This window comes from Ylistrum balloti, unplaced genomic scaffold (genome assembly GCF_031769215.1).
Source record: "Ylistrum balloti isolate Yb309-2 unplaced genomic scaffold, AGI_CSIRO_Ybal_v1 Utg369850, whole genome shotgun sequence".
Lineage (NCBI taxonomy): Eukaryota > Metazoa > Mollusca > Bivalvia > Pectinida > Pectinidae > Ylistrum > Ylistrum balloti.
This window is the reverse complement of record NW_026782003.1, coordinates 512,169-528,175: the sequence shown is the minus strand read 5'-3', so window position 1 is coordinate 528,175 and position 16,007 is coordinate 512,169. Positions and strand designations below refer to the sequence as shown.

General features: G+C 34.2%; 1 protein-coding gene across 1 annotated transcript in view; it reads right to left on the bottom strand.

Moving 5' to 3' along the window:
* Window positions 1–317: 317 nt before the first annotated feature.
* The window catches only part of LOC132545489 (TBC1 domain family member 1-like), a 56,300-nt gene continuing 40,610 nt past the window's right edge, over window positions 318–16,007 (bottom strand). Inside the window, exons 11-18 of the mRNA XM_060209171.1 lie at window positions 13,870–14,010; window positions 9,502–9,660; window positions 8,954–9,109; window positions 8,471–8,622; window positions 7,404–7,496; window positions 5,897–6,056; window positions 5,432–5,601; window positions 318–4,998 (exon numbers count right to left, since the gene is read on the bottom strand). Coding sequence (XP_060065154.1) covers window positions 4,531–4,998; window positions 5,432–5,601; window positions 5,897–6,056; window positions 7,404–7,496; window positions 8,471–8,622; window positions 8,954–9,109; window positions 9,502–9,660; window positions 13,870–14,010 — 1,499 coding nt within the window. The 3' untranslated portion in view covers window positions 318–4,530. The remainder of the gene's footprint in view (window positions 4,999–5,431; window positions 5,602–5,896; window positions 6,057–7,403; window positions 7,497–8,470; window positions 8,623–8,953; window positions 9,110–9,501; window positions 9,661–13,869; window positions 14,011–16,007) is intronic.

Genomic DNA, 16,007 nt, shown 5'->3' with positions numbered 1-16,007 from the left:
TTATAATGGAAGCTTCTAAAGATGTTCATGTAAGGGAGGTAACTCTATATGTCTAATTTCATGTTGGCATAATGGATGAATGAATGAACGTACACAAACATGTATGTACTGATGTTTTACGTCTGCCAGTACCAGTAATTGTTAAAATGAAACAAGAATTTAATGCCATGAATTACTACATACATTGGAATTACTTGCATTTCAAGATCACATCAAGACTATGATAAAATCATCTAGACATATCTCAGATAAGATCATTATGACATATCTCAGATAAGATCATTATGATATATCTCAGATAAGATCATCATGCCATATCTAACATAGATCATCAAGACATATCTTGCATAACATCATCAAGACATCTAAGATATGTCTTGTAAGATATCAAAAGACCTAAATTTATGATAAACATAATGTAAGAACAGATCAATAAAACAGAAGATCTACATTGTGGAAGCCACCAAAATGATGTCCAAAATCAATTCTGCATTATGTGAGTTTAGTTTATGAAGTGTGAACACCCAATGAGTATCAAAAAAATTACCACAAACCTTAGGAATGCTTACAGCATGAAATGGATATGAGATGTAACTTACTATATACACCTGATTGGTCCTAGGTTTTCATACAGACAACAGAATTCAAAGACTAAAAGTTAACACTTTTGAAAGAATTTGAGTATTATCATGATAAAATGAACACAAAATAAAAAGGTTTTGCAAACAAACAAGAAAAAAAATTTGAACACATGACAATTTTGTATTGCTGTGTCCAACATGATCCAAATTAAATCATTTTAGTGTGTAAGCACTGATGTTTGCTTTCACTTTTCAACAGACACATGAATGAAGCAGACAACACACATATATGTACATACATCTTCACTACTTTAGGAATTCATTATAATAGTAGATAGTGTCATGTTTTTATCTGATTCAGCACTAACTATCTTGTAAAGGTGTATTTGTTAATGTATCAGTGTTTCAAACAAGTTTCAGAAATCTCTTTTTGTAATTAGTTCAAGTTTTATATAATGATTTGGGAATACTTCCCAGGCAAATTAATAGGATACAGTGATTAATATTACCATCCTTCTCTGGTGCAGAAAACTTTGTGTTTGTTTATACTTAACTTGCCAGTATATTGTGTTGTGACCTGGACATAACTGCTGCCTGTTACTTTCATTGTTTTTGTTTGGGAGGGGGGATTTACTGTGATTAGCAGGTCAACCCTGGAACCTGGAATATTCTGTCACAAACTTTTCTCAGTGTCTCAGGCATCATTAATGTTTTAGTGATTTTCTCTGTTGACATCCCTAAAACATTTCAATACTAAAAATTATATCTGTCTTACTTTTTTAGAATTGAAAACAAAAATCCATGCATCATTTGGTTTCTTTTTCTCTTTCTTTCTGTTTTTTTTGTCATTCCAGATTAAAAAAATGTTTACTCACTGGGACTGAAAAATCATATACATGAACTTTGTGAGAGTCAAAAATGTAGTTTTCCAAAAGAGAACTAATTTGATGGCACTTGAGTTCCTGAGATAATAAAATTTTACAAAACCAGTTGTACTATAAACCAATGTCTTTTTTTTCTACTATTTATCATTTTGTGGACCAATAATTCATGAAGAAAGGTTACCAAACGAAAATTTAAAAAAACTCTCAGGAAATTTAATAATTTTACTCATTCATGAGCTGAAACCTTAAATATGAATATGTATTTAAACTGATAAGTAGACAGACAATTTTTATTGCGACCTTTATAATTCTTGAGTGAAACTCTCAAGAAAATTAATTCTTTTACACTTTCATCCGCTGAGATCTTAAACATGAATATGTATTTATATTGGTAAGTAGACAGACAATTTTTTATTGCGACTTTCATTACTCTACATTATATACTCATAAGATGTTATCGTAAACCTTGTGGGGTATGATATGTGAGATATTGTTATCATATACCGCTTCCCCAAAATATCAAAGTGGTCTCTGCACCAACAGATATTATTATGGTGAACTATCAAATTACACTGATAATTTACACTTACTTGACAATGATGGTAGAGTGTAATTCATAAAAAATCACTTAATATCACTTAAGCATGTTAAATGCATTGATACAACCTCAGCAGTAAACTATGAAAATATTAAAAAAGGAATAATAAAAACAAGGGAGATCCAATATGGTTTAGGAAGGAAAAGAATCAAAATATTAAAAGAAAATTATATATACATGTAAACATACAAAACTGAATGCAAGAAAGTCAAACTGAGATCTATGACATATTGTTTGGAAAAAACAACCGACATATCCAAGCTAGACTGAAAACGATGAAACATGCTAAATTTGGAGCGCATACAATTATTGCAGTATTGATAGAAATGATAATGGTCCTGATATGACTATATATACATGTAACTAGCACTAAGTACTAACATCCAAGTAACAGGGACGGCAGAAAGAGACCATGACATCACATACCAACACATACACAAAGCATAACAGAATCATACTGACACACAATCTTATACTAACCTACAACAGTAATACCTAATATCTAACAGCTTGTACTATACCATCACAATGTACACTTATAACTACCATATTTTCCGACCTATAAAAACCGCACCCAAATATACGCTGCAGGGCTTGTTTTCAGCTATTTTTTTTTTCATTTGATCCACATATAAGCCCCACTGGTATGTAAGCCACATGCCCGACCGCTGAGCAAAAAAGGCTGGAAAATATGGAAGTAACATTCCTAGACATAGAATCTGATTCATCTATACATCCAACAAAAACGAGTCACGATTCTGATCCATAGTTACTAAGTAACCATACTTTATACACCATTTATATGACTACTTCATGTTTTGTAGATAGTAAATTAATCTAAATTATTTATTAACAGGTAATATACTTAAAAAATTTAACACATAGATTTCAATTAAAATATTCCATATACAAGTACCACATCACATTTTTTCACTATGTCTAAAGGTCATCATCTTTATTTTGTAGAAATCTATTCATCATTCATACACACTCTTTTTAAAAATTTTGACTTGTGAATGAAATGTTAAATTGTATATTTTTTTATTCCTAAGACAGCAGGAAATGCTTGATTACGTACCATTCCAATTTATTATATCAAAAAATCATAACCTGAAACTGATTATTCTAGTTATGTGTAGGACAAATTAAGATATGGATGACGAGGTGTTATGACAAAAATATCAATCCACTTGTCCTACATAATGATACCCGAACTAAAATGCAGTAAAATATAACTAAAACTTCAATAATAACTTAATTTTGAATATTTTTCCTACAATAAAAATCAGTTGTTGGAAAATGAGTAATCATCAGCACATAATATCAACAGTGAGATGACATTGTATATAAATATCAAAACTACAAGGTTTTCCTGAAAATGAAGGTCCCTTCGATCATAACTTGTAAGAGTAAAATCAATCAAATGCATAAAACAGATGGTATAGCACAAATTCATTCAATTCAGCAGAATATTTCAAAACAATATCAAATTGATAAGAAAGAATAAAACACAACAGAGTAATTTAACAAATCCATTGATGTAAAATTAACATACAATAGGTAAAAAAAAAAGGTGAATTATGTCCGACAGTAAACAAATCTAGTATGGACATCTCTATTTTCTGAATGGGCAATTTTTCAATAAAATGTGTATATCTTTATTTCTGACAGCAGTGAGTTGTGATAAGATTATTTCCCTTTAATTATTAGGTACCTCACAAGAGTGTAGGTTTGGGAAGTCTATTTAATTGAAACTTTTCATTGATTTTAAAAATGTGAATCTCTTCAACAAAGATTGCATGTTTCAGAAAGTTAGCATATATCCGCAAACCCATCTCACAATAAGGAAGTGATCACAAAAGACCACTGTGCACAGTAGCCAGGTATTGTGATTCTATTGTGAAAAGATTCAGCAGACTGAACAGACAACAAACACACTGGTGAGTTATGTAATTAATGGTTTCACATTTCACTTCTGACAACTACAAAACTTGCATGATACCTACTGTCCAACACAATTGCACTATAGTCAAGAGAGAAAATATCAGGAAATTTATATAAAATTGCACTATGTGAAACATAAATAATTAAATGTAAAGGACACTAATATGACAAATGTTTGCCATTCTCAGCTTGTTTTTTCTTCATTACAGAACACATCAATTTTGTTTCAGTTCCAATTTCTCTAATAATATATTGCGGATTTGAATCCGAGAAGATGAAACCAACACTATTGGTGTTGATGGTCGGTTGCCCGAATATCCTCTCAATAACATCTAATCAGGAAGTAACCAGAGAGAACAATTGCTACAGCTATAACGACACGAGATAGTAACACTAAAGAGATCCTTTTTAGAAAAATAATCACATTTCACCATATCATCAAACAATTTCCATTCCTCTCTTCATCCACTCCACATACATCTGATCTAACTTTCCATCACTTCACTACACTGATACATCCAGGTCAGTGAGTGTCACGCTTCACTGCTAATTTGTTATTAATAGTCCGCATGGCTGCACTAGCACCCCCTACAGGCTGATGGCAGGGTGATGATGGCAGACTAGGAGCCATTGGTGGCAAACAAATGTCTAACTTTTGAAATTCCTCCTCCGACACATGCTGTTTTAGTTTGGTTACAGCATTAAGCAGAGCCTTGCGCTCAATTTCTAGAGTCTTGATATGTGACTTGAGCTTGGCTTCTTTGGTTTGTAAACTGTGTATGGTGCTGTCCAGACTACGTTGATGACTGTTACAGTACTGTAATTTCTCCAGTAGTTCTACGTTCTGCTGCTTTAATTTCTGATTAACTTCCTCGAGTTTATGGATGACATCAGCCTCACCTTTGGTAGGAGAATACAGCATTTCCTCCCTCAGGACGTGGTACTCTACCTCATATGCGTGTAGCTGCTTGGTGATGTCCATCTCAAACACCTGCCATAAACATTACAGTTGACTTGAACACATCGAATATGACAAAAATTATGTTGTTTCACCCATAATTAGACCCACTTTTAAACTGTTCCTTACATCAATTCATACCACTATATTGAGCATCAACCAAAAACAAACTTTCCATGTTCTACCAGGTATATTGTTAAACAAAATATTTCAAATCCTATTCAATATGCAACCACTTCACAATAAGCTTTTATAAACACAGCAGCTTTCAATAAAATAAATACAAGGTAAATGAATGATACACATGTAAAATTAATTCTCTTAATATGTACACATTTTTGTCATGCATTCATCACCATAATTCCACAACTCAAAGCACCAGACTCTGAAGACACGTACTTAAAAACCTTTATGACAATAAAAGATTCTATAATTATAATGTTTGTACCCTATGTTGGTATTTTACCTGGTTGATGACTCTTTCCATTTGTATGATGCCCATTTCTGGAAGTGTTGTCTTGATGAACTCTACAATACTCTCAAATGAGTCACACTGCAGGATGAGTTCTTTGTGGTTGCCTAGCAACACCAGGGCAACTTTGAGAAGTACCTCAACTCCCTGCATGAGGAACAGGTCTGCAACAAGAAACATATGTATTTTGTGTTTGCCTAGATAAAGACATTCTTGCTGAGTATCCCAACAAGAATCCTCAGCTTTATCAAAAAAAGAAATGAAGAATGCTCTGAGTGACAAGAGAACATATGATTGGTACTATTTACAATAATCATCCAACCAACCCTTTCCACTATTACCCCATTCTTTGAGATCTCTTAAATCCTAACAGAGACTGTCACCAATTGAACAAAACAAATTTGTCATCACAGAATATAAATGATCAATTGGATGCGAGTTCATGATTTTCATAATTACCAAACATTCTGGCGACAAATCCGAGAGGAAACTGAGAAGCGAAGAGTGTAAGGAACCAGGGTGTGGCATAGAGGTTTGGAGCTATCTCATAATCCTCAAAGTGGTCATGGAGATCCTTATAATTATCATGGATTAGCCTCGTCAGCTGGTACAACTGTATCTGTAAATCGATAAATCACAGGTCAAAGGGAGATAACAACCAGCAATGAATTAACATACTGAACAATCTCATCCAAAGTGGTAAAACTTTGTGAGATTCTTGAGACAATAAATGAACCATTTTATCCTGTAATAAGTTCTGGGCACAAAAACTATGATTCAAAGTAGGGGGCTATTATGGATTGGGAAGAAGGTATTCATCATGAAAGCGAAACAGGATATTAAATATTATTATTAAATACATCCATGTTTCAAGAATCTATCCCAATGGAACAGCATTTGTAAACAGCCTTACTGAAGTGATGTAAGTATTAAGGAGCCTGTTTTCAGGAGTGGGTTTGATGCCAGACAAATAAATCAATGGTAAATCACATAACTGACTTAATACTTATAGACTTAATTAGTAAGAGTGAACATCAGATTTGTTGTCAGTGAAATAAAAAAAATACTTAACAAAAAAAAAGAAAGAAAAAAAACCCAACATTTTTTTAAAAAGCTGCTTGGACTGATCAACATCAACAACAACAACAGTTTGATTTTTCAGTTGTTTCATTGCTGACTTTATGCTATAATCTACCAACAAACCAAGGCACAATTGTAATTATAATTCATAGTTCTGAGTGAGTATAGTTGGTTGGTTAGTTAGTTGGTTGGTAGGTTACAGGTTTTCATCTCCATGACTCTCCCCAGACAAATGTCAGTGTTCTGTTAGTGTACAGGGTGTAATATATGTAAGTATAAAAATATTAAGTAACTTTATCATTTCTTAACCAACTTTTTTATTCATACCTCAAAAGGAATGCAAGTCGACAGAATTTAATAATATAAATAAAACTAAGGAAAACATGATACAGTGTATCTTAATGGCGTTTAAATTAAAACAACCAATGATTGGGTCCTTCCTCCCCTGATCTAAGCTCTCTAGATTATTTATATATGGGAATACTTGTAAGTCATCCTCTGCAACCCACAACCGGATTCTTTATGTGAACCTAAGCCCACAGTCAAACATGCAATACAAAAGGTTATAGTTGAGACATGTCCTGCTCTGATCAGAGACTTCAAGCATCATATTGGTGTCGTTAATTTCTAATAAAAGGTGCCATTTTTAGCATATCCTGTAAACAATATATTTCAGTAACAAGTTGGCCGATTTAATCATATTTTAATGAAAATGTACAAAACTCACAAAATAAAATTTACCAGGTAATTCATTTTGGATATGTTAACAATGTCTGAAGTAATATTAAAGGAAAAAGACATCAACAATTCAAATGGTTACATATGTGGCTGGACATCCTGTATATACAGTCACTGTGTGGTGTAATCCTAAGGACATGTAATTTACCTGTAGAGGCATCATATTGGGCTGAAATTGTCGTCGGAGTCCAAGGTTAAACATCATGTGACGTAAAGTTTCCCAAGCATGAGCTTCATCCATCTGTAGTGTAAAGTGGTTAGGTATAGGCAGAGTAGTGCTACAGATCATTGTGGGAAATGCTGAGTTGAAACAACATACAAATTGTATATGAATTGACATGAGGAGAATGTCAGAGAATGAGATAATACTGAAACACCAAAATATCAAATTGTTTGCATATCAGTGATACAGTATATGTCCTTCACCTTTATTATCAAACACTGAACTATCATAATATGGTATTTAGGGTCGAAGAGCTTTGTACACAAACAAACCATACTTAACACAAACATCTATGTTCAAAGCTGATATTTACATTCCCAATGAATGATGCTGTGTTGGTAATACCTTGATTTATGAACAAATTACACAGAGGCACATTGAGAAGAATCTTAACAGTTTATTACATTATAACAATATGGGCTAAGGGGCTATAACAGCTGTAGAGCTTCAGTATTACCCAGCCAACAAGTAAATACTTAAACAGACGTCAAGATATCGAAGCTGCTGGCCAAGCTATGTACCTGAAGAAAGGCAACTTAACTAGTTACTGCCAAATAGAATTCTTGGGGCACTTACGAATTACATAATGAAGTAAAATGCCCAAATTGAATATGTACCACAGCTGAAATATCCCAAAGAAAATTATACAAATAAAGGGTGCAACTATTATGTAACCAGCAAATTCAATTATACATAAACCTCATTTACCAACTACATGTATATGCTGCAGTAAACATACAAAATATGAATTGTTATTACAAACTATAACCACTTATGACCACGTTGATTAAAACTAAAATAAAATACCAGATGCTTCCTATCCATAGGCTGTATATAAGGGGTCCATGCTGGGTGTTGTTTATCCTAACTTAAATCACACAGCTTTCTGGTAAGTTTATATCAATATTGTAGATAATAATTTATAAACAGAAAGATACATTGATGAAATTATGGCTTCTGTATCCACGACAACCCTAAACTTGTGTACATACATGCATGAGGAGAATGCCAGCAATAAAGCTGAGGCCCTGACAATAGCCAACTTCTTTGTCAAGTAAACTGTATGCCTTGAGCAGGTTGTACAACATCAATTGTCCTGGTCCAAGCTGGGTAGAAAAGTATGGGTGTCCAGGAAAAGTTCGGCCTATTACACAAATAAACACTTGCTCTTAACTCTTGGTTCAATTGTAAGAACAATAAATCAATTTGATAATTTATCAAACAAGAAAATTTGAATCTTAAAAATTTTAAATCTGAAGATTATAAAATGCACTTGTTCTTTACTAATATTCACAATAATGCCAACATTGTCTTCAGCTTTCTACAGACACTGCTAACAGACTTGAAACCATATCTTGTAATTAAATCTATCAAATGTAGTTTATACCTGTCACTTACACATAGGAGATTCTGCACTAATATATCAGGAAAGTTACAGAAGACAATCTATGAGATACATTGTACTAGGTACCAACCGAGATCAATGAGAATGTTGTGTTGGTATTCCGTGAGTTCACGCAGCAGTTCATTGTAGTCCCTGGACGGCATGTTGGCCTGGGTTCCTGGGTAATGAAGCTGGTGTTGTTCCACCAACAACCACCAAATGTCACCTCTGTGGTTCTTTGGTACACCTAAGAATTTGAAAATATTGCTTTGATCTGACCACCAGTTTCTTGATATACATTCAAAATTTAACACTGTATTTTCTGCTCATTTTCATGATTACCTAGTATAACATTTACTATTTTCTTGTAAAATTGACTTCAAAAGTGATTGCACAGGGACGAATGATCACTCTCGTTGAATCTTTGCTGTCAATCATTGGTAACTTCTGAATGCTTTATTCACTGAAGTAAAATGTTCCTGTGTACCTTCAGGCCTGTTTTAAGGTGCTTTATTCATTGTACTGAAGAACTGATGTAATAACTTATTGATGGATTATTTTGTAAATTTCTTTTATTACGAATTTGCAAACTTATTTCTTAAAACTAAGTATGAATCATTAACATAGTAATACTGAAACCTTGTTTGACACAGTTTAATAGTTTCCTTGGCTCTACAGTATTGGTGTGGCGGTTGGTGGCCTGGAGCATCTGTTCCCAGTCTCTTGTAATGTCCTTGAGACATGGAGTTATCTCCTCATAGTCCAGACTTGGCTTTTCTAGTGCTTTGCTCTGACGTGCTGAAACAACAAAGTATTAACAGTTTAAATTGTGTGAGTGTTTGTGTACAAATTTCTTCAAATCTGCTAGATATTGATTTGATCACAAAATTGATATATATACTGCCTTTATACTAATAGATATTTTGTCGTTCTCTGTCATGGTGTCATAAAAATCCCAATAAACTCAGATATCCTTCTTCATCTGAAGACAAAGGTAAACTACAGCCCAAATGCTCTGGAGATATGCTAACCTACCTCAAATGCATTTGAAGGAAACATTATATATATATATATGTATGTACAAAGATAATTACTGGGTACCATAAATGATAGATACTATGGGGGAAAATGTGTTTTCGGAAAATATGTGTATCTGGAAAGATTTTGTATGATTGAATGACCTGGTGATTAAAGATTTAAATCTGATTGATATTGTACACTTTGTCATCATTGTTCGGTTCAACTATACATAAAGCACATACAGCCAGATAAAAAATGGTCTGGGAAATAATGTTGATAAATAATCCATACAAATTACAACAGAAAATAAACAGCAATGGTGATCGGTCATGCATGAATCTCCATAAAATCATAATATATCAAACTAACATGCACACATTGAAAAATTAAAACAACGATCAAGTAAAAAAACGTTTCAAGTAAACACCAATTTCTGCCTCTGTGATCATTGTCAACGAAGATATTTGAAATTTCCTTGGATTTTTTTAGGTAAAGAAGGTTTGGTCTATCTCAGAGATACTCCTAGCAAAAATGATGTCCTGTATCATCAAAAAGGCACATTGACCTACTTCATGATGTTTTGTTGTTAAATTAATCCAAAGACAACACAATATCAGCAAAACGGTCTCCTAGAAGGCTACCATGTAAGTTTCATAAAGAATGCATATTAAGCTAGTCTACAATTGAATCTGCAAAAATATTGACCACAAAAACCTAGAATAGTGAATATTGCTAAATCAAAGACAAAAGGTTCCCTTCAAATTATTATAGGCAGTGAACATAGAAACTAGATGGCAGTGACCTACTCTGCTAATGACCTCATTAACAAGTAACATGCCTTTACTTTCGGTACCGTTCTACTTCTATACTGATGAAAACAAAAATGGCAAACCAAAATATTTCAAGACAGGCAGGCAGATAGATGTTGTTTTCATTGTTTTTAATTTAATGAATTCTATTTATAATATGGCCAATAAATATCTCCTTTCTTCAAAGCATGAAGAAGTGAATTTTTACTGTTAAATTAGTCAATAAGTTACATAATCAAATACAGGGATTAACACATAGTTTCATCCAGATTTATTTATCCTTCTATCTAAATTGCTTTATTTACTAAAACTTTTTAAGGCATGTTGTAAACATCAATAACCATAAAGTATCAATTAAATTGTGAAAATTATAATCATGAATCAAACATGGCTAAAAGGCATCCAAACAAAAAGGATGAAAGTTCTAAATCTAGTTACCGTAGATGCTTACCTTCGATGATAACCAATGAGCGTGGTCCATAAAGGACAAAATGTCCTATCATTGATGCAGAGGAAGACAGATAGACATGGTGGTAAATATGAGGAGGTATAACAGAAGCCTCGTAACCAGAATAAGGACAGAGGCAGGTGAGAACGCAAGGGCATTAATAAGTTTGAAAAGCTTCAGGGATGTAAGGGAGAGGGCATGGGAGAAAGGGCATGGGAGAGAGGGCATGGACATCAGAATGTTTGGGAAGGAGGCAGGGGAATCAGAAAGCTGGGAAATCTTTAAGGAGGTGGGAGAGCTGGGACATCAGGAAGTTTGGGATGGAGGCAGGGGAGTCAAAAAGTTTGGAAAGTTTTAGCGAGGTCGGGGAGCAGCTGGGAAGCTTGAGGGAGAGAGCAGGTCATAGTTTCAGAAGGATGTAGGGGATCAGGCAGGTTCATCTTAATAGTTTTGGAAACTTGAGGAAAAGGGTAAGAACATCAGAAAGGTTGTGAAGGATGCATAGGACAGGGCAAGGGTATCAGAAAGTCTGAAAAAGAGGAAGGGATATAAGAGAGATTGTGAAGGAGGCAGGTGCATCTACAATATTGTGAAGAAAGCATGAGAGAGGGAAAGGATATCAGAATGATTGAGAAGGAGGCAGAGGAGAAAGAGAGCAGACAGCATCAAGAAGTTTGAGATGGAGGATGGGGTATCAAAGAGATTGGGAATCAAAAGGCAGGGGTATCAGTGAGTTCGGAAATCAGGCAGGGCCATCAGAATATTTGGGAATTTGAAGCAGAGGGAAGGGATATCACAAAGTTTTGAAAGCTACAAGAGGAGGTGAGATGTAATGATGATCTCCATAGGCCTGATAAGAATGACCAAAGAATGATGTATGCTAGACCAGGAAGGAGACATGATGACATAAACTAGATAAGAATAGGCATACAGTGAATAATACTGTTGCCTTTATCAGGATCCTTAATGGAGCAGTAAAGGTCATGACCTGAAGGGCATATAATGAATGCACATGAAATCAGGCACACTATACATGCATGTAAACATATAAAATGCATGTTTAACTTTATACATAAATATATGGTGCTTTATACAAAGATATGAGACAGAAAACAATGACAGGACACAATCAATACATTATGTATACTCGGACATATATACTGGATGTGTACTAGACAAAAACTTCTATCATATTAGATTTCTTAAATACATAGAATTAATAAATAACATGACAGGTCCAGTACTAAAATGTTTCATTTTCAAGTTTTGTCAATTTAACAACAGCAATATTACACTGAAAACGAACAGAGAATAACACAAAGAAAACCAGAACTCACCCATGCTTTGTTACTGTATACCTTCAAACCTGTCTTAAAGAACCAGGGTATCTTACAACATACGGCCTAAAAACCTGTCCAAAAGGATGACCTACAAACCTGTTACAAAAGACTCACACCATCCAGCCTAAACACCGATACAAACAGACCAGAATAAGTCACAACATCCAGTCTACAAACCTGTGTAAAAAGACCAGGGTAATTCACACCAACCAGTCTACAAACCTGTGTAAAAAGACCAGGGTAATTCACATCATCCTGTCTACAAACCTTTACAAACAGACCAGAATAAGTCACAACATCCAGTCTACAAACCTGTCTAAAAGGATAACCTACAAACCTGTTACAAAAGACTCACACCATCCAGGGTAAACACCTATACAAACAGACCAGAATAAGTCACAATATCCAGTCTACAAACCTGTGTAAAAAGACCAGGGTAATTCACATCATCCTGTCTACAAACCTGTGTAAAAACACCAGGGTAATTCACATCAACCTGTCTACAAACCTTTACAAATAGGCCAGAATAAGTCACAACATCCAGCCTACAAACATGTGTAAACAGACCACGGGAACTCACACCATCCAGCCTACAAACCTGTGTTAAAAGACCAGGATACCTCACATCAACCAACCTACAAACCTGTGTAAAAAGACCAGGGTAACTCAAACCATCCAGTCTACAAACCTGTGTAAAAAGACCAAGGTAACTCACATCATACAGCCTACAAACCTGTTTAAATGGACCACTATTACTAACACCAGCCTATCTACAGATCTGCCCAAACCGCTAGATATCAGATATTTTAGAGGATTTAAGCGCATCTTGATTATGTCTACTCATCAAATTTACGTCCCTGGCCCCACTTGTATAAAACATAGAAACTTGAGATTTCCTCAAGTCGAGATTTTCCTCAGCTAATATCTCCTTGAAAATATCTTGTATGAAAATTCCTCAAGGAATTTCAGGACATCCTAGCCGATGACTTCCTCCTGTTCCTTGAGAAAATTTTATACAAGCCGTTTTTGAGGAGATATCAGCTGAGGAAAATCTCGACTTGAGGAAATCTCAAGTTGAGATGTTTTATACAAGTGGGGCCTGTGGTCATAGAGTTTAAACTTACTGTGCGAAATTACATTGCATACCAATCAGTCTACTTGAACATTTGCAGCAACTTAAATTTTTTCTCTTCTTTTGCCTTTTATCTCCTTCACAAGCCTAAACAACCTCTCTCACATCCATATAAGCACTAAGTAAACCTCTTTGTTGACATGATAAATACCTATCAACAGACCGATGATAGGAAGTAAACATTATGACTATGTATATTGCTCTGTTAATAAATAACAATAAAATGACCTACCAACTAACCCACATTGGAGTTCTCACCTTTCATATCCTGTTTTTCTTTCTCCATGCGAATGAGTAAGAGGGTTTGCAGGATAGCCTTCTTCCACAGGGAACGGATCTCCTGCTGACTCAGGCGTGGCTTCTCCTTCTGCTTTTCCACCTCAATCTCCTCCTGCTTCTCTGTAATAAGTCAGAGCATTCTTCCTAGTCTTTCTAAAGTATGTCACACATGTCATTACCATATGACTCTGCTAACACTTTCTGTACCAAGACATTTGTCTAGCAATACTAACACCATGCTTACTAATAAGTCCATCTATATCTGTGGCTATTGAGGAGAATAACAAACAAATGCTGTCCCATTTTCCAGTGAATAGCTCATCCCTTCACTTGAAGTATTAAGTACTGGTAATGTGTCGAATCTGGGCCGGTAGGATTATGGTAAATTATGCCAGAGAAAATTAATGGTCCATGATGTCAAGAAGAGGGCTGTATTTTACACCAGTACACAAAATGTATTATACACCATCTTCTGTGAATCAGAACTGATTCTTTCTTGAGTAAATGAAAGAATTATTTCACCTGAATTATATTAAATATCTAAGTCACACAGCATCACAGAGGCATGCCACCTGTCTCAATAGAGCAACATTTGCTAAATATTTCACATGCCTTTCTACTTCCCTACTGTTTAAACAGACCATGTCCTCAGGTAGGTGTGTTGTTATCCTTGGTATAATGAAAGTATAACAGTTTATGGTAAATAAACATAATATTTGATAGTTTTAATGTCCTTATGCTAATCAGAGCAAAAAAATTCCTTGATTGTAATAAAAATATCTAGAAATTTATGTATTTATTATCACACTTTTCCATGACTTTTTTCTGTGTCATCTGTATATATACACTGTGCTGACAGTATCACCCAGAGCAACCAATTAAAATGAAGGAAAATCATACAATCAGTTGATTAGAATAAGATCAGTGAAAACTCATATACATGTATTTCGATTTCAGGATTCCTTTATAGTCTGATCATCATTAACAAAGTTTAAAAGCTTAAAAGAAATTGGGTACAGGTAAATAAAACCATACACATCTGTATGATTATTTCTCCTGTTAAGCTCAGGACAGATAACAAATTACCAATTCATTAAAAAAAGTTCTCGAAATAAAGCAAAAATAAATTCAAATTCTAGCATTCTCATGTATCATTAACTTTCAAATCAAAAGAACATTTACTCCATTTCGATGTACCGTATGGCAATGAATGGCTGATGCAGTGATTTATTTGATGACAAGATCTACAGCTGTGCACAGGAAATACGTAAAAGATCAATAATTCAACACTTCACTTATTGAGATATATTCAGATTATTTTAGGCATAATATCCGATCTTTATCCATTCCCTAGTCACGATTAAAAGTCACAGAACTTGTGAAAATTTACAGTTTCAGAAATCTGGTAAGAATGGAAATATCTACAAAATAAAAGTAACTTTTAATGGTTTATTTTCTTTGATAACCACTGTCACTTCTTAAAAACTGACAAAACAATCTGGAATCAAAATTGAATCGTAATGGAACAGAATCATCTTCTAATAAACTCAAACCACTTTCAAATGTTTTCTATTGAGAAGTAACGGTTAGTTGTGTTAAGAAATCAGAGAAAGCCAGATTTCTAGTGCTTGAGCAATTGTTATATTTGTTTAATTTATTGTTGTTTTAATTCCTATTAATAGCCAAGTTCATTTAAGGACATGCCAGAATTTACTGGTGGAGGGCCAGAATTCTCAGGGGAGAAAAACCACTGACCTGTGGCCAGTACCTGGCAAGTGCCCCACGTAGGCATCAAACATGCAACCAACAGATGGAGGGCTAATGATAAAGACGTTCTGAGTATCTCAAATTGTGTGGTGAACAATTTATTTTCATTATACAATGAAACAATGGTAGTGTGACCATTTTTCACTATAATGTGGCCCCTTTTTTTATAATCTGATGTTGCTTGTCTAAAAACATTTAATTGTATGCTTAATGTTTCGTTGGTACTCATAACTGTCTCATTTGTTTTCTATGAACAACAGATTCTGTTTACTGTGTAGACATTTAAGTTTAATGTAAACATTAAAGTTTAATGCCTTCTTTACTTCAAAATAATTTTTTCATCATTTTGT